The sequence below is a fragment of the Genypterus blacodes genome, unplaced genomic scaffold (assembly GCF_046128005.1).
Source record: "Genypterus blacodes isolate CSIRO-AG114 ecotype Tasmania unplaced genomic scaffold, CSIRO-AGI_Gbla_v1 ptg000156l_1, whole genome shotgun sequence".
Classification (NCBI taxonomy): domain Eukaryota; kingdom Metazoa; phylum Chordata; class Actinopteri; order Ophidiiformes; family Ophidiidae; genus Genypterus; species Genypterus blacodes.
The window spans coordinates 1,321,020-1,339,216 of record NW_027466957.1 but is presented as its reverse complement, the minus strand read 5'-3'; the positions used below and the strand labels follow the sequence as shown (position 1 = coordinate 1,339,216).

General features: G+C 45.1%; 3 protein-coding genes across 5 annotated transcripts; 2 read left to right on the top strand and 1 right to left on the bottom strand.

Annotated features, from left to right (window-relative positions):
- Positions 1–549: 549 nt before the first annotated feature.
- klhl21 (kelch-like family member 21) lies at positions 550–7,711 on the top strand. 2 transcript variants are annotated; one of them, XM_076166839.1, is made up of 5 exons: positions 550–694; positions 3,982–5,064; positions 5,594–5,999; positions 6,326–6,398; positions 6,491–7,711. In XM_076166839.1, exons 2-5 carry the CDS (start codon positions 4,038–4,040, stop codon positions 6,815–6,817), a joined length of 1,833 nt encoding a protein of 610 aa, XP_076022954.1. In that variant the 5' UTR covers positions 550–694; positions 3,982–4,037; the 3' UTR covers positions 6,818–7,711. The 2 variants fall into 2 exon arrangements, with proteins under 2 accessions (XP_076022954.1, XP_076022955.1); XM_076166840.1 differs by lacking the exon at positions 550–694 and adding an exon at positions 2,839–3,620.
- Positions 7,712–7,914: 203 nt separating this feature from the next.
- zbtb48 (zinc finger and BTB domain containing 48) lies at positions 7,915–12,093 on the bottom strand. 2 transcript variants are annotated; one of them, XM_076166838.1, is made up of 12 exons: positions 11,950–12,093; positions 11,593–11,682; positions 10,749–11,486; positions 10,349–10,641; positions 10,162–10,267; positions 9,986–10,078; positions 9,791–9,877; positions 9,498–9,652; positions 9,282–9,418; positions 8,934–9,098; positions 8,729–8,817; positions 7,915–8,649 (listed from the first exon to the last, which is right to left on the bottom strand). In XM_076166838.1, the coding sequence occupies exons 3-12, from the start codon at positions 11,421–11,423 to the stop codon at positions 8,248–8,250; spliced, it is 2,202 nt and encodes a 733-aa protein (XP_076022953.1). In that variant the 5' UTR covers positions 11,424–11,486; positions 11,593–11,682; positions 11,950–12,093; the 3' UTR covers positions 7,915–8,247. The 2 variants fall into 2 exon arrangements, with proteins under 2 accessions (XP_076022953.1, XP_076022952.1); XM_076166837.1 differs by lacking the exon at positions 11,593–11,682.
- A 146-nt stretch (positions 12,094–12,239) lies between these two features.
- On the top strand, positions 12,240–16,811 carry nol9 (nucleolar protein 9). The gene is made up of 13 exons (XM_076167162.1): positions 12,240–12,502; positions 12,847–13,362; positions 13,464–13,674; positions 13,890–14,020; positions 14,169–14,304; positions 14,442–14,538; positions 14,627–14,724; positions 14,809–14,976; positions 15,087–15,339; positions 15,436–15,550; positions 15,638–15,812; positions 15,909–16,042; positions 16,203–16,811. The coding sequence occupies exons 2-13, from the start codon at positions 12,880–12,882 to the stop codon at positions 16,320–16,322; spliced, it is 2,121 nt and encodes a 706-aa protein (XP_076023277.1). The 5' UTR covers positions 12,240–12,502; positions 12,847–12,879; the 3' UTR covers positions 16,323–16,811.
- Positions 16,812–18,197: the final 1,386 nt, after the last annotated feature.

Genomic DNA, 18,197 nt, shown 5'->3' with positions numbered 1-18,197 from the left:
CTTGTTGTAGGGGCACCGTTGGTCTAATTAAGAACTTATTTCAGGCATATTTCAGAGAGATTCAGAGAACAAGAGGTTCATAGACATTATTATACAGTACCAGGCTCCCTCATTGAGGAACAATACAGCTCATTCTTCAGTGGTTATCCATGTTTTATTTTAAGTGTTATTTTCCTAAACTGACAATTTTAGATCTGACCTTATTATTGTTCAAAATCCTTTACCTCAGTAAATAATTACTTCTAATTAGAATAACAACAAATTCAATCCTGCAGATACTTCAACTACTAATTTTCCTATATTTTTTTTCTTTTTTTTTTTACAGTATGAGGTTAACAGGATGAGCTAAAAGTTTCTGCCACCCACCTTATTATCATTATCATTGACATCGATAACTAAACGCATAGATTTCAGTTCTTTGGATTGTTTGTATAAATGTCCAGCTATCTGGTGTACTACTGTGGTACACGTGCCACAGTTTGAGAACCCCTAATAGTTTCAGTCCGGTCTCGGTGTATCATTTTTCCGACAGTCCTGGAATGCATCACATTGGACAGCACTCAGAAACATGGCGCAGATGAGGCCAGACACATCAGCGGCTGCAAACTTTAACTTTCGTTCGACTTGTAAGGTGGCAACACGTTACAATCTGTAAAATTCGTATCTTTTGATGAAGTCGAGTCCGTGTTTGTTGGTAAGTTAACTCAAATTGAGTTTAGTTGTTTTGTCTCGGAGGAAGGTCGTTGTTTTCCTAAACTGCGGACAGATTGACGTTAGCAGAATGTCCGACAGGAAAATAGCGTAACAAGCTTCTTATGGATATATGCCGCTACTTTTAGTCTGTGTGTGTCTCTGTGAGTGTAAAAATATGTAATTAAGTTTCATACATGTAATCGATTTATCAGCTATGTCACATGTACTGTATTGAAATGACTATATTACGTAAACGATTTTTCAAATTGAGTCGTTGTATTGTAGAGGGAGGGAAGTGAACACTCACTGGCACTTTTTATTGCTACCTTAACTACAAGTTGTTCTACAAAGTGACACTGTGTCTTTGTGAGGCTTTCCCGCTGACATTATCTGAGATACGATAGCTGCGAAGTTTGAATATTGCTAAGGACAAAACAACGCTGTGGGTTTGAACAGTTTTGCATGTTATTTCAGGCCATGGCTTTCACGCCTCATAGCTCCTAACGCTGACTCTTAGTTGGGGTTCTCAAGCTGTGGTACAGCACGTGTACCATTATTGGTACTTGAAACGACCCCTGGTGGTAACGCCAGATATCTGGACGTGTCTGCATGCGTGATAATACAACTTGCTACTTTATTCACCATGTCAGGTCAGTCAGAGTATGTTGGCTTATGAAAATGGATGGTTGCCATACAATGTTTGGAATGAGGGATGTTGATTAGTGGACACTCAGAAGATGACTAGCTGTGACTGATCATGAGTTGTTGTTGTTGTTGTTGTTTGACTGCATAATGAGCTCTACAACCACAAGGACACTAATAAGAAGAGAAACAGGGGCATCAGCATGCGAGCATAACCTCCATTCCCACGCTAACTCCTTATCCGAGCATCGATGCTGTGTCCGGAAGCCTCGTCCTGGTCCTTCCTCAGCAGGAATGCCACGAGTGCGGTTTGGGAAATCTGGCATTGCCTGTGGATAACAACTGCTTTCATTTCACTCTACTGTAATGGTCCCCAAATTAGTCCAAATTAGATGTTAAGAATCTGAGAACTGCTTTTAAGTATTTTACTCAACAACTGACCTAATAATAATAATAATCATGTTTAATCCTTGCATGGAACCTTTCTACTGTTGGTTGTCATCCTTGGCGGTAATTGCGAGTTCATACCAGCAAGGGGCAACAGAAGGTGTGAAACCAGGAGAAAGCGGTGAGCGTTTGATTTACCGGGCTCATATGAACACAGCAGCTCTCACATAAACACACCCTCACTGAATACCTCAACTCTGGAGAGCCACATAGTTTTAGGAAGCTCAGGCACCAACTCTTACCATTCAGTTAGTCCAAGCTCTCTTATAAGTAGAGATCTTAGTGTTGTCTTTGTGTTTATCTTTCATTTTAAGTTAGTTATAGGTTCTTATAGACAGAGGCTTGATGTCTGAGTAACAAGGAACTCGGGTCTCTGACGTTGTTCTTATTAACCATTTTAGGGAATATGAATATACCCCGCCATCCTCTTGGCTGTGAGTCGGGGCACTATTAAGTCTTCTGACTAACAGCTGTGCACCTATCCGAGGCGATAGGTCATCCTCCATAACTGCAGGTCATGAGCTTATTAGCTTTTGTGGGTGAAGACACACATCAGCTGTTCAGTAGGAGATGAACAGGGGCATTTGATCATTTTTCATTTTTCACCTACGTAGGTTTACAGCACAGCCAGACAGTGTAGGTGTTCCAGGTCCTCACTTTTAGTTTGTGACCTTGTTTCTGCTGCTTCTCTCCCTCTCGCCCTCTCTTCCTTTTGACTGTATACATTTCTGGCAGCCGCACTTGGCAACGGGTTGGTAAACAAGTTCATTTTCTGTTTCTCAATACCCTCGACTGTCGGAGGGGGTTTGAGAAATCATTCGTTTTCGATCGTGGGGGGGGGGGTTACATGAAGAAAAGATGCAATTATTCAGTCCCTCCACCGTTTGGAATAAACACCTTCACTCTTGTATCATGGGGCAAAGGAGATTAGAAATGTCATGCCAAAGGAAATGTCATTACTATGAAAGGAGAGGACTCATACTGCAGGTATGGAGATGTGCTTTTCGGCGCTGCTCTGGTCTGTTTGCCTGAGGCCCCGTCTGCCCTTGAGGGGCGCAGAGAGAACAGTTTTGATCCCTCGCAGAACTATGTGGAGCACTGCATTGTTGAACCTTTGTGTGGAATGTGTGCTGAGCTCTTTGGCACAGTGTAGCTGCCTCAGCCATGCAGGACCAGGCGCTTGACGCAAACCTTCAAACAAATCCGCTGTAAGGAGAGACCTGTGTATTTTCAGAAGGAATGATTATATTACCCAAACCTTAGCTAGAATCTTTGAGAGGCCATCCACGGAAATTCTTGTTCAGTCGACAGCACCTCGTGTTTTTGAAAACCGGAGCTAGGAAGGAATTATAAGATGATCCTGACAAAACATCCCATAATAAACCCACCCTAGAGTATTTTTTTTGGATACTTTCCTGCCCTCCTTTGTCTCCGCCCGCTGTGTTCAGCGCACGTCCCTGTTACCGCGAGCGCTTTTCTAAGCCGATTGCTCATATTATGACAGCGAGCTCTGTGTTTTGGTCTGAGGAGGCCCGGGCTCGGCTGGCTCCCGTCCCAAAGACCAGTTAGTTAAGCTGACCGACCACAGAGACATACCAGTGGGGGGTGTTCATACCCTGCTCACAGTCAGTCCACAGCATGTTAGGTGTTCTCCCCAAATCTCCCTCCCACCCCTCGCTGGAAATGGACACTGCTGGTGTATTTATAGACCCGGAGCACAAGCAAGCACTCTTTCTTAAACACAGTTAAGGAGCTGGTCATACTCACCGGGACTTTGCTCTCTGATCTTCTAGACTGTTTTGCTTTGTTTGTGAAACGTGCCTGGAGACGCTCCGCAGGTAGGAGGGAGAACTGTACGGCTGTGTAGATGTGCTTTAGTTCAGGAAAGGGTCCTTATATATTTGTCTGTATCATTTCTGAAATATCTAATAGTTCTTTGTCAGTGGAATGAGCTTAACTAGTTCCATTTTGGTTCTTTGTGGTTGTATAAATGGCTATTTAAGAATCTCTTTGTTTGTCTAAAAAGCCACTTTGTTGGACTTAACTTTGTGTACTTTTTTTGTGTAGTGTTAAATGTAGCTTTGCTTCATTCCTTTACCGTTGTAGTCCCTTGTGTTTAGATTAGTGTTTCGCAATGATAAACCTCATGTTGGGCTGGATTTTGACCTGCTGTATGTCTCTGGTGTGTATTTGTTTTAGATGAAAGTAACACTCTGAAGAGAACCGCTAGAAACTGAGACTCTCAGAGGGAAGAGATGGAGAAACCGGTCTTGCAGACTCAACCGTCCACGCTGCCTTTCTTTGACACTGCTCATGCCTTCAACCTGCTGCGTGGAATCCACGAGCTCCGTGCCGAACGCAAGTTCTTCGATGTCACTCTGTGTGCCGAAGGCCGGGAATTCCACTGTCACCGAACGGTCCTGGCTGCTGCCAGCACATACTTCCGAGCTATGTTTGCCGGGACACTGAGGGAGAGCGCCATGGACCGGGTGGTTCTGCACGAGGTGTCGGCTGAGCTTCTAGGTCTGCTGGTTGACTTCTGCTACACAGGACGGGTAACTGTCACTCAGGATAATGTGGACCTCCTGCTGAAGACGGCTGATCTGTTTCAGTTCCCTTCTGTCAAAGAGGCCTGTTGTGCATTTCTGGAGCAGCGACTGGATGTTTCCAACTGCTTAGAGATCCAGGACTTTGCAGAGGCCTACGCCTGCAGAGAGCTGGCGGTCAGCGCACGCCGCTATGTCCTCAAAAACATAATGGAGCTGGCCAAAGGGACTGACTTTGAGCGGTTGCCATGCAAGCGTCTCCTTGAGTTTGTCTCGGACAATGAGCTGTGTGTGGATAAGGAGGAGACGGTTTATCAAATCGCAGTGCGCTGGGTGAAGACAGACCTGAAGCGGAGGCTGCAGTACTGGCCCGAGCTCCTCCAGCAGGTCCGACTCCCATTTGTCAGGAGGTTTTTCCTGTTGGCCCACGTGGAGAGCGACCCGCTCGTCTACCTGTCACCCTCCTGCCTCCGCATGGTCAGCGAAGCCCGCAGCTTCCAGTCCTACGAGTACGACCGTCACGAAAGGCCCTGCCACCGTATGCGGCCGCGGCCGTCCACAGGGTTGGCAGAGATCCTGGTGGTGGTAGGAGGTTGCGACCAGGACTGTGACGAGCTGGTCACCGTGGACTGTTACAACCCCCAGACTGGACAGTGGCGTTACCTGGCTGAGTTCCCTGACCACCTTGGAGGCGGCTACAGCATAGCTGCTCTGGGAAGTGATATGTACGTCACAGGTAAGGGGACTTTGATTTCTTAGAACACATCAAAAATGTTACGAGACATCAACACATCCATCCAAACCCCTCAGTATCTTCACACTTCTGGAAGTCGATCTAAACTTTATTACCAGTTGATGTGCCACCTGTTACAGTTTCTGTGTGTATTAGATTCACTGCAGGTTGAACTCTTCTGACAGTCGATTTCCATTCCTTCTCTATCTCATGAAATGGCTGTCAGGCAGAGTGCTTATAAATAAACAGCACGGCTCTTTGGCCGGTGGTAAAATGAGTCAGGACATGATGTGCTGCCAGGATTGCTGTGGTGGACTCATCCAGTCCTTATTATCACTGTCTTCATCATCATCATCATCATTACCAGTAAATTGTTCTGTCCTTAAAAGACGAGTAGTGAAATCAGCCCAGGCCTCCGCTCTCAGCCAGTGACTCTGCTATGACGCCGGTGTGGAGCCTTGAACGTATCGGCCCTCCTTCATCAGACAGCAATGTAGCAAGTTAGTCACCGAGACGCGTCTTTGTCCCCCAGGTGGCTCCGACGGCTCTCGCCTCTATGACGGTGTGTGGCGCTACAAGTCCAGCGTCAACGAGTGGACGGAGGTGTCGCCCATGCTGAAGCCCCGCGAGTACCACAGCTCGTGCGTGATGAAGGGCCAGCTGTACGTGGTGGCGTCAGACAGCACCGAGCGCTACGATCACGCTCTGGACTGCTGGGAGGCTTTACCGCCAATGCTACACGCCATGGACAACTGCTCCACCACCACCTGCAACGGGCACCTGTACGCCATCGGCTCGCTCACCGGGGACGACACCATGGCCATCCAAAGCTACGAAGCAGCCACCAACCGCTGGTCCTTGGTCAGCTGTGGACAGCTGCCACCGTGGTCCTTTACGCCAAAAACAGTGACTCTCAACGGCCTCATCTACTTTATCAGGTAACGAGACGAATGACTCTCTTTATGTCATCCATAAAATGTCTGGATCTGTTGTGAAAGTGCCATTACAAGAGCCGTTGAGCTTTAATGGCAATAGTTAAATGTTTTTATAGTAAACTTCAATATGTGTCTGGTGTCCAGTTTCTTTAATTGACACTTAATTCACAATGAACCTTTGACTACTTGTTCTGAAACATGTTCCTCTAACTTGTTGATGAACTTGATAGCTGCGGCTCCCACTGGGCTTAAAGAAACACTAAGTGTGTGTTCATCGATTAGAAGCTGCGCCCTAAATCGTTTTGACTTTTGTGTGTTTTTGTTTGTAGGGATGACTCGGCTGAAGTCGATGTTTATAACCCTCAGAAGAATGAGTGGGACAAAATAAATCAGATGACTCAGGTTTGTGTTTGACATCAAATGCCGGTCTGGTTGGTTGCAGTCTTATTTGGTGATCTTACAACTTTTAAATACTCGTCTTAATCTCTCTTCAGGTTCATGTTGGAGGCAGTGTGGCGGTACTTGGCGGCAAATTATTCGTGTCCGGCGGCTACGACAATACATTTGAGCTATCGGACGTGGTGGAGGCGTACGACCCCGCCACCCGCACTTGGACCCTGGCGGGCCGACTGCCCCAGCCCACCTTCTGGCACGGCAGCGTCAGCATATTCCGCCAGTTCATGCCGCTCGTATCCGGCGCATTTGAACCCATCGACATAACCAATTCCAACGCCATCCACTTAAATCGCCACCAGCGCCACTTAGCGCTACACAATCTTAACAATCTCAACCAGAACCAGGACGTGAACCCGGCGCACTGATATTTGGACCCTGATAACGGTCCGTCACGTATCCAGCCTCCTCATGACATTGCTGAGGCTGTTGAGCAGAAGAGGAGGAGACACTTTGTTACCGGTTGCTTGAGTTGATAATCCAGTTGACTGCAGTAAACACACACTCTTTGATTCTGCATGTGCACATCTCTGCCACCGCATTGGATCATTTTAGGTTTGAAATGCTTGAATTGATTGCTTCTTAATGCATAGTTAAGCAAGATTAGTGAGAAGCAGCAACAACCTGCTTACATTCCATAACCTTCACCTGTCAGCTGGTTCAGTCCTGATACTTTATACTCTGAGCTGCACTGAATGATGTTTTTACTATCATAGCATTTCAGGGTGGCTGCATGTGACTTTATCTTCCACTGGGCTCATATTCTATTACACTTATTAGACTGTTTACCATCTTCTCACGTCACTCCTCACCCTTAACCGGGTTGGAGCAGAGTTCATAACGCCCAACGTGCATGAAACATTTTCTGTTTTTTTAAGTTTGACTGTTTGCTGTATTTATTTATGGCTATATTTATGCTTTTGTTGCTCAAATGTTACTGCTTGTCAACTGCAACAACAGTACAATGTGGTACACGGTGGGTCATGGGGGTCTGCAGTCATAACTGGAAGTGCAAATACATCTCAGCTTGCTCTCATGTATTTTTGCTTTAAGTGAATTTGTATTTTTCTAGTGTTTTTCTTAGTTTTCATACACGTTTGTGATGTTGAACCTATTAGTTTTCTACATGTATTCTTACCCTTTGTATGTAATGGATATGTATGTTGACGATGTCCTTTACAGTGTGTTTACCATAAATAAAACTGCAGGCAGGTCTGTGAGTTTATTCTGCTGTGGCATTCAACAGGGTGGAATCTTCACTGTTAGGTTCTATGATCAATGCACAGAATTGAAACGATGTGAAAACACGTCAATGCCTTTAGGGGTTTTTAAAATACATTCACTAATGAACAAAAGCTTTCTGATACCAAAGGATGCTATTCAGCCATATTTCATGCTTTGTGTACATTTGTAAACACTGTAAATGAGATTTGGATCTATAAGTACTGATAAGGACTCCCACATAGAAACCCAGTAATCAGTTTTAGTGGACATGGCCACGCCCACCTCATAGTTTCAGTCATAAAACTTAATTTAAACAAAACGGGGCACAAAACCAAACATACAATTGCACATTCAAGCCACTCCGCCAAGCATGCAGTTCATGTAATAAACCTATTAAACACAGTAATATCACACTACTCTTAAATACACGTCTGGAAACTCACTAACTTAGTTCGGCGTGTCGTTAAAGGCCAAATGCTACTGGCTGTGCTTTGCCTCTTATATCACATTACACTGTTATAAGGATGCCTTTCAAATACAGTCATCTTCATTCCGAGAGGGTTACACACAGTCCTCAGGTTTTACTCTCAGATACATTTGAAACGATTCCCTCCATGTCCACTGTGGACTCGTACGCTTCAGTCACTAGTTGCGTTGGCTGCAAGTCCTCAGAGACCACAGAGAAACTCTCCACTGCCTCGCCGTGTGCCAGGCTTTGTTTGGCGACCGCTTCCTCTGTGGCTGTGTCACTCGCCTCGATCACCACCCTCACCGTGGAACTGAGGCTGGCCACGGAGACGGACTCTGGGTGTGAGGCCGGGTCCTCTGTCACCGCTGACGCATCTGCTATTTTAGTCGCTTGGGCCTCGCTTGGGCCTCCGTCTACTTCCTCAACGATGACATTTCTTAGCTTCCTCTGTCGGGGGTTGTAGTTCTCAGTGCGTTTGTGGATTTGAATGTGTCGTCGTAAGTGTGCCTAGAAGAGAGAGAGAGCATGTGACGTGAGTATAAGGAGCATATGAAGGCAGGAAGTATCAGATCCCTCACAGCCTTACCTGTCGAGTAAACTTGTAACCGCAGTCTACACACTCAAACTTCCTCATGCCCTTGTGGCGACGCAGATGGACACGCAGCTGCTCCATGGCTTGTTTAGGGACAAAATCAAAAGGAAAATGAAATTCGATATTAAATCATCCTAGTGACTCTATGAATGTGTAAATACAGTAAATTAACAAGGCCCACCAGAGCTGCATTTCTTACCTTTAAAGGTTTTGTTACATATATAACAACAGTGGGGGCGGCCCTCCTGGTGCTTGCTGGCGATGTGGCGGACGAGGGGCCCTTTCTCTGTGAAACGCTGCTCACAGAACTCACAGCTGAAGGGACGCTCGCCGGTGTGCGTCCGGTGGTGTTTGTCTAGACTGGCTGGTATAAAAACAAACAAAGCCTCACACATTGAATACTGTTTTTGTATGACAATAAGCAACAGATAAAAAACCATTACTAATATTCAAAAGCTTAATGGCAGCTATGTATTGCTCAGCAGAAACAATAACGACTTTATTTCAGATACATAACATGGATAGTAATTTAATAATAGGATGCTACCTTGTGTCCGGAAGGTTTTGCCACAGAGATGGCACTGGAATGGCCTTTCACCAGTGTGTACACGCAGGTGCATGTTTAAATTGGTCTTCTGTGTGAATGCATGGCCACATAAGCTGCACACAAAAGGCCGCTCGTTTCTGTAAGGTAGAATCAAGTTGGGTCAGACAGAGTTCACGCTGGTGTGCATATCCATTTATTAAACTTATACTCCTGTACCTGTGAATGGCTTTGATGTGCATCTGCAGGCCGTTTCGGCTGGAGGCTCGATGGCCGCACTCCTCGCATACAAACGGTTTCTCCCCTCGATGTTTGGCGGCTTCGTGTATGCGCAGCTCCGTCCGAGTCAAAAAGGATTTGGCGCATTGGACACACTAAGAACCATAACATTAAAAAGGTTACTCCTTGAATTCAGACAAATAACTGACAATGAACTTGTACTACACCTGTAAAAAAACACTGAAATGCTTGGATAGAGAGAAAGTGATATTCTGACCATAAAGGTAACTCACTGCATGTGGTTTAGGGAAGCCATGGACCTTGATCATGTGGTTGGTCAGGTCTTTCTTGTGCATAAATTGCTCAGGACAAGATGAACACTAAAGAAATGACATAACTTTATCAACGATGATTTCATTTCAAACAAATTCACTGCCTTTTGCTTGATATAATTGCATAAATGTTTAAATGTCAGGTGCAGGCGGTACCTTATTTGGCATATCGCCTGTATGAGAGATAACATGCATCCGCAGATCTTGTTTTCTGTTAAATGTCGCAGAACATGTCAAGCAGGAGAAGGTCTGAAATTGATGCACAACAGAAACAAGGCAATCGTTTATCGGATCACATAAACATCTAAACTTCATGTTTTTTATTTACTCACCTGCAGCCTAGAACAGTTTCTGGACTCGTGCTCCAAAAGATTCTCCTTTCTGAAATACCTCTTACCACATTTGAGGCACACAAATGGCTTCTCGCCTGTGTGTCGCCTAAAAACAACACAAAGACAAATTGGTATGCTTCCCATCACACAAATGTAAAACTAGTTCAATGGCCCCACACCTACATACCTGTTGTGGACCTTTAGGTAGTATTTGCTTCTGAAAGATTTGCCACATGTAGGACACTGGACGCAGCCTTTCTTGGAGTCGTCCTCCACAGCCTCACCATTCTCCTTTTTCTCTGCTTTACTCTCAGTTTTGTCTCTCTGTGTTGTGGATGGGGCAGCAGAACTGGACTCAGCAACTGGTACATACTCCTCATTCGAGTCTTCATTGATCGCCTCAAAATCTTCATCTTCATCTTGTTCCTCGTTTGCTTGTCTGACACGATTGTCATTGACATCAATGTGAAACTGGGTTATCTAAAATAAACCAGATAGATGTGTATAAGTCTGGCAACTAACACATTCATGTTTCAAATCACCATCAATATTTGCACTTGCAGTTATGTTTAGCTCATAAATTCTACCTCGGTTTCATCTGTTGGCTGATGCAGGTTTTGACTCTCCACAATAACATCAAAACTTTCCGTCTCCGTAGGAATGAGCAGGGTCCATTTGCTGGCTTTCTCAGCTGAGGGGGGTTCATGGGTGGGGCTCTCTCCTGCCAGTCTCCTGGGGCCCCTGACCGTGCGACCAGAACGAGTGGTAGTTGTTGCAACAGTGGCAGCAGGGACTTCATGTTTAGCAGGTATAATCAAGTTATCTTCTTTGACTGAACGGGCTGTGGTTGACGTAGACTTTTTCGGTCTACCTCTCCTTCGCTTCAAAGGCTCAGATTCCACAGAGGATTCTGTGAACGTCCGGCAAAGTGTGAGTGCTTCTGGTACACACAGACTGGCAGCAGCACGCTGTACCTGATCAAGGTTAGCAGGGTCTAAGTTCAGCTCTCCAGTGTAGACAAAGTTGAGAATCATTTCTAGGCCATCTTTGGGGCACTCTTGAAGGTAGACCTCCATGCATGGTGCAGAGGGCGTGCTGGACTCTTGGAACAGTTCACTGAAACAGGCAAGGATGTTGCGATGGACCAGATAAACCACCCCACCTCCCACATTCAACATTGCATCACAAAACCTCCCTGCTTCCCTCTGCTGGTTCAGGAAGGACAGCACACGATGAGCATGGTTGCTCTCTGCAGCAGGCATCCTCTGGATTCACCTCTGACCAATGCTACATAAAACACATGGACGTCATCTCACAGCACGTTTCTGAAATAAATCAATACGTTTGAGCTCAGTCACAAGTAAATAAAACTCATATTAATTCAGTACACATTAGCAGTCATATAGATATATATGACAAAACATTGTTTACCTTTGCTGTATTTAATTTGAAATAAATGTACACATATACTGCAGGTCCAGGGAGGAACAGCTGATATGAAAAGTTGTCCACTGACAAATCCTGTAATGACGTTGTAAGTTTAGGATAGGCAAATGTGTACATTTTACCACTATAAAATGAAATAAGGTGCTTATTGATAATCACAATGTAATCTAGATACGTCTACATTTTCTAGAATAATTATATCACCACTGTCGACACTGCTTTCCTATAAATTATAACAAATCCCTTGGTACGTTTGCACCTCGACGTTTACTTCCTAACACATATTTTTGAAGACGCTCCCTAAGCGTTGCACGCGTCCCACAGCGGCACGTCCATACTCACATTTGCAGATTCGACACGAATTTCTATTCTACGGTCTCTTTAAATGAAAATTGTCCCCGCTCCGGGTGTTTTGTAGGTAGGTTGAAAAAGAAGCAAAGCCTAGCTACGTTGGTTTGGTTTCGAGCAGGCCCCTAAAGGATGCAAAAGGAAGAGGATGTGACGCTGTTTACGCGACCCAACTCTGCGAAACACATGTGTTGTCCAGTATAAAACACGCACATACATAGAAATAACAGTCCACAAAGTCATCCTTGGAAAGCATTAGAGGTAGTTATTGTATCAACAATAATTTGATTTCTCGTATAATTGACTATAACACTGTATTGGTAATGTTTTACGAGTTTTTGTTACTAATGAAACTCCGTGTAAAACTTGGTCGGCCATCCAGACGATATCTCACACATGTTTGCTAGTCAGCTAGCTTTCCGCACTGCTGCTGGCTGTAAATCGTGTTTTTAGCCAGTGTCCGGCTCATTGCATTCACTTAAATTATAAACCCCATCAATACAGCACGTAGTCCGCGGCTGTTCGGCACAGCTTCTTTACGAACGGGGTAAGTTTTCTCTGAGCTATCCGCACAACGCCACAACAACACTAGCTGTTAGCCGTGATGCGTGACGTTAGCTCCCACTTCACCATGGCAGTTGTAACGCACATGATGCGCTGTTAGTTGACGGTCGTAGTGCGATGACAGTGACATTTATTTACTTAATTATTTAATCTTTTCTCAAATTAAATTGATACTTGATGTATTGGATATCACGTATAGCAGCTGTAGTCACTGTGCGACGTCTTTGACATCACAGTTAATGATGTATAATAGTTAATACAATTCTTTGCATACAAAAGCATCCCGTAAATTCAGATTTTCTTGTCTCCCCTCTGTGTTCTCCTCAGCGCCACACATGAGCAATCGTGCATTATAGAGCCATGAAGGTGAACAAACCCACACAGGCTAAGGGACATACGAGGTCCCAGAAGTGGAAGGATGTAAGGGGCAAACGGTGCAGACCTTCAACCATCAACTCCTCTGATCTCAACTCCAGTCTTGTCATGACCCAGTTGATTCAGGAGCATCAGGCAGCTGTGAAGAAGAAGAAGAAGAAGCCCAATGTCAAGAGACTGAAGAAGAAGGCAAAGTCTGTCTCTGAGACAAAGAAAAGCTCCTCACAGTCTGGGTGTAAGAAATCTCACAGTCATACTAATGGGAGCTCGGCGTTTACAATGGACAATGAGTCAGATGAGTCAGAGGATTGGAAAGCGTTGGCCCAATCGGTTCATGGTAACGGCGTGGACCCCTCAGACGATATGGAGGCTACCAGGCCCGGCAGACTGGAGGGCGACTCTCTCCATCACTGTGCAGAGAGAGACGACCGGCGAAACCACGCTGTGCTCGTCATGCAAAAGGATCAAGTATGTAAATGACTACAGCTGCATTATCTTCACTTTCTACACAGGTGCAGTGAAGGCATCTTATTCATGTATGTTTGTGTCACCCTGTTGCTCTCCCTCAGACCCTTTGTTTCCGTGGGAAATGCTTTCTGACCTGCCTGTACGGCCGAGTGGAGCTGATGGGGTTCACCATTGAAGAGGGTCAGCAGTCTTATCCCGTCTTCTCCCCAGCATCACATTGTCCCGTGACTGTAAGAGCCGTGGACAGTTGTTATGGGAACAGAGACAACAAAGCAGCAGCTGCAGTTGTCCTTCGCAAGTATCTTCCAATAGGTAAAGACTTCGACAGGCATAGAAAGATATAAGTATTCTTACTCTGAGTCTGTTAGTTCTCTCCATGTGTAGATCTTACTCACATACTCACTGAGTGTTATAGTGGCTGCGCATGTATTAATTGATTGATATAATTTCCTTGGTTCTGGGAAGTGCTCTGCTGAGGAGGAGGTAATGGTAATAACGTATGGACCATTTATTTGTCCTCTCTGCAGCATCACAAAAGAAATTACTTCAAAGGATAACATCACACTCATCTATCATCCTGCTGGAGCCCATGGAGACGCCTCTGACACGCTTTCTGTCCAGCTTCACAGAGCTCAGTGAATTGTTCAGCCCCCCGATGGTAAGTGGGCCGAGGTCCAGGTCTTTCAAAATATAATACATGTTGCATAATGGGAATTGCAGAGGTTCAGAATGTTAGTGATCCTCCTGACAGTCCGGTGTTACACATTAGAGATACCTGACTGAAGCTTTTCCTCTCTTGTTTGCAGAGTGAACTCATGTCAGCTGTGCTTGACACACCTCTTAATGGACTGGGTATGATTCCACTGGTCAGCGCCGTAGAGGGCCTGGCGATGTCGAAGAGCTACAGCGAAGCTCTGAAGACGGTGATCAGCGCCTGCAGAGGTACGCACAAAACACACACACACTGAATAGCAGAACATTACATTTAAAAAGAGTTGAAGTTGGTGTGTTTTAATAGTTTCAAACAAAGTGGAATGTACAGCGATGTGCTATATGTGAGTCATGTCTCGTGTCCATAGGGGACGTTGATGGTTGTGCGGTGATCCTTGTGTGTGGGACCAAAAATGTGGGCAAGTCAACATTCATCCGCGTCCTCATCAATACATTACTAAACCAGTAAGTTCTAAAGCTCTTCATATTACTTCTGTTGATTGCCTTATGCTCTAAACTAAAAAAGTGTGTGTGCTTGTGTGTGTGCCTGCAGTACAGCCAGTGTTGATTATTTGGAAGGTGACCTTGGCCAAACGGAATTCACCCCGGCTGGCTGTCTGTCTTTATCAACGGTCAGAGAACCTCTCCTAGGTATGTTGTTGCTTATCATATTGTAGTTATGGTCTCATATAAGCCCTGGAGGAAATCCGCAGACTTACCCGAGTTATTTTTCAGGTCCTCCTTTCACACACCAGCGCACCCCAGAGCACACCATCTACTACGGTCAGACGTCGTGCGAATCAGACTTGGACCGCTACCTGGAATCCCTTAAGTCCCTATGGCGTCGCCGCTCCCAGAGCAGAGAGACTCCGATCATCATCAACACCATGGGCTGGGTCAAAGGTCAGCTGTGACTCCTCATCCAGAACCAGACAGTGGTGCAAACATGTAGAAGTTTCTAAGTAACGGTGGAAAACATTTTCTGAGTGTGCGCTTCCCTTGGCTGCCCACAGGATTTGGATTACAGCTGCTGGTGGACATGATCCGCTTCTTCCCAGTCACGCATGTGGTCCAGCTTGGTCACGGCGGGACCATCCAGTGTCCCGCACTAACCCCAGAGTTTCTGAGGACAGCACACGGGTGTCAGACGCACCCGCCCGCCCAGACTGCTCTGGACGAGCTCACAGAGAGCCACAGTCCCCCCAGAATCTACTCTCACCTCATTGCACAAGCAGAGTTTCAAGGAGTGGGCCGCCAAGGAACGTCGTAAGTCGTCCACCGCCAGCCCGTGGAGGCATAAACACTTTGATTATTCCCCAAAAACTTCATCATCACTGTGTGTGGGTGTGTTGCATTTGACAGGAAACACCAGCGCTCTAATGAGCACAGAGAGCTCTTATTGTTGGCCTACCTCAGTCAGCTACAGTCTCCTGACCCAGGTCCGGTTAGACCGCTTCACTCCCTCACGCCGTACCAGGTACAAGATCTGACTTTCATTAATTACTGCATCATCTTAATGAGAGTAGTGTGTTATAAGAGTGTGTTTCTGAACTCTTCCTCATAGGTGCCCCACACAGCGGTGGCTTTAGGTGCGATCCATTGCGAGGTGGTGCCCAGTCACGCCTTTTATGCCGCCAATGCTAGTCTGGTGGGACTTTGCTGCCTGGGAGAGAAAGTAACAAGCAGAGGAGGACCGGTCGTCCTCTCCCAAGCACCCGTCTGCCCATGTGTGGGCTTTGGTACGTAACCTGCAGGAGCTTTTTATGACCAACCAGTGACTGAAATGGTTAATAATTGTATTGTAATTGTTGTTTGACCTGTGGTGTGTGTTTCAGGTGTGCTCCGAGGTATTGACATGATGCGAGGGCTGTACTTCCTGCTCACGCCTGTAGATCCCTCCATCCTCCGTCAGGTCAACTGCCTCCTCCTGGGCGCCATCACGCTGCCTTCCTGCATCCTCAAAAACCAGGTCAGACGATGGTTCCCTCACTTTACATAAAGCACTTTTTAAAATATACATTATCTACATTTCCTTATCTCTGTATTCTGCCACAAAGCTATCATTTGACCTATTGACAGATCTGTTACTCAACCTCCAGTTATATAAGGACCCTTTGTCTCTGTTTCAGCCGGGATGTGAAGGAGAAGGACCTTATGTCACCACTGACTACAGCTTTGACCTAAGTGGGGCGGGAAAGCTGCGCGTCTTCAAGGGATTGGCAAGACCTGGTCAAATGGGGTCACAGTGACATTTTGGTACACAACATCAAACTAACTTAAGCCAAACAAGTCAGCCTTGGCCTTTAGATGTACAGAGAGGAGGCTGAGTGGGACAGTTTGGGACAGCGGCCAATATTACAGACTGTGCCAGAGACGGCCACAGAGGTGGAAGCGGCCAGCTCCTTCTTGTCATTGGACTTTACTTAGACAACATCTGCAGTCCTCACAAGGTACAACAATCTCCTAAGTACATTCTTGACACTCTGAAGGAGTTTTGGCCGTCTGTGTTTCCTGTCACACAGGCATCATGATCATCATACCCTGCAGTTAAAAACCCCCAGCAATCAATGTCTGGTCTTCATACGTGGCGATGGAAAGCATAACGTGTCAGATATTAAAGGACTCTTGTTCAAACTTGCGCTTTTTTGTGATTGTGAAGACTAACCTGTTTGTATACCAATGCCACTGACGGTTGATACGGTGTTTATTTTTTCACAATTAAACTTGATAAAACAAACGGTCATACAACTTAATATATTAATGTACATAAAGCCATACTATGAACAGTTACCTGGTCAAAATGTCCATTTCTAAGACATCTCACTGTGATTACAAGCAGTGCTCAGATAAAGATAAGGGTGAGGTAGATGTGAGGGGGGATTCTTTTAAGGTTGTTGATTTAGAAAGAAAGCCCATCTTGACTTGTGTTGTGCATCAGTTGTGGTTTTTATTTTATATCAGTTTATGGTTTACAAGAAAGAAACATTACCTGTTGAACATACAACATTTAATAGTGTTACTGCTCCCAGCTCTGTCAAGAGGTTTTGTTAATGCAGTGTTAACAATTGCAGGCCTTTGTCCTCCTCTAGGGGGCAGTGATGCTCTTGTAGTGATTTTGCTGGGCACAGCAGCAGATGTTCACATAATCACTCATAGGAATGCCTAAAGTTAAAAACTGCTTTGAGAGACGACCCTACGCTGCTGAGGATCTATGTTAGGTCGCATAACAGCACCTTAACTCAGGACAAACCTTGAGTACTTGTAGCTTGGGGACTGATAGTTGATGCTCCTCAAACTATCGACCTCCATGAGTAGACTGATAGAATGATTACTGATAAGAATTAAATATTCATCATAGTCCTCCTGGCAGGAACAGTGGAGGTCTGGACCAGTTTAGAGTCTTGATTGTTACCCAAGAGGTTAAGAGTAACAGAACCTGTGGAACAGTCAGGTTCACAATCAGGCGGCACGACCTTGGTGGTTTTAATCTGGGCTGCAGTTCTGGGTTAACAATAGGTTGCACATTGCCATTATGTCGCTAAACACCTGATGAAACGTAATCACAGAGATCTTAGAGAGAAAACCATGCCAACTAAGATCAATGGAGAGGCATTGTGCTTTGAAAAGTCTTAACTTCTTAAATCCCACAAAAGTCCCTTTGTGCTCAATCACATTTTGTCCTTGTTGGGTTTATTGACATAATGTATAGAAGTTTAGATGTCAGAGGTAGAATGTAAGTAATAACATGCTGTACAATTTTACATTTCTAGGTAATGCCTGTTGTACTTTGAATCTTGCCATTATTTTTATTTTTTTACTTCTGATATTATCTCAAGATCATGTGATTCTGCAACTGACCTGAAACCAAAGCATGATAATTCTCAAATTCCAGGGAGGAATAGTTTGTATCTCCAAAATGGGAGGTTTTTGTGATTACAGTTCATAATTCTAGTTAGTTAGTTTCACATGAGCAGTAACCATGTTGTTTGATTGACATTGTATTTCTAGTTTTGGAGATACAACATATACATTAAACGTATATGTAAACACATCAACAATTTCAGCACATTGATAAAACCTTGACAATACTTCTACTTTTGGCACTGAAGAATATTACACTTCAT

Bases quoted from the DNA above. Each gene is read 5' to 3' on its own strand.
- klhl21 (XM_076166839.1), top strand. From the start codon at position 4,038: ATGGAGAAACCGGTCTTGCAGACTCAACCGTCCACGCTGCCTTTCTTT. The intron at 5,065-5,593 runs GTAAGGGGACTT...TTTGTCCCCCAG, and splicing joins AAGTGATATGTACGTCACAG to GTGGCTCCGACGGCTCTCGC. The intron at 6,000-6,325 runs GTAACGAGACGA...TTTTGTTTGTAG, and splicing joins GGCCTCATCTACTTTATCAG to GGATGACTCGGCTGAAGTCG.
- zbtb48 (XM_076166838.1), bottom strand. From the start codon at position 11,423: ATGCCTGCTGCAGAGAGCAACCATGCTCATCGTGTGCTGTCCTTCCTG. The intron at 9,419-9,497 runs GTACAGGAGTAT...TCTACCTTACAG, and splicing joins CACATCAAAGCCATTCACAG to AAACGAGCGGCCTTTTGTGT. The intron at 8,818-8,933 runs GTAAGAAATGCA...TCCCTAAACAAG, and splicing joins ATGTAACAAAACCTTTAAAG to CCATGGAGCAGCTGCGTGTC.
- nol9 (XM_076167162.1), top strand. From the start codon at position 12,880: ATGAAGGTGAACAAACCCACACAGGCTAAGGGACATACGAGGTCCCAG. The intron at 14,021-14,168 runs GTAAGTGGGCCG...TCTTGTTTGCAG, and splicing joins AATTGTTCAGCCCCCCGATG to AGTGAACTCATGTCAGCTGT. The intron at 15,813-15,908 runs GTACGTAACCTG...TGTGTGTTTCAG, and splicing joins CTGCCCATGTGTGGGCTTTG to GTGTGCTCCGAGGTATTGAC.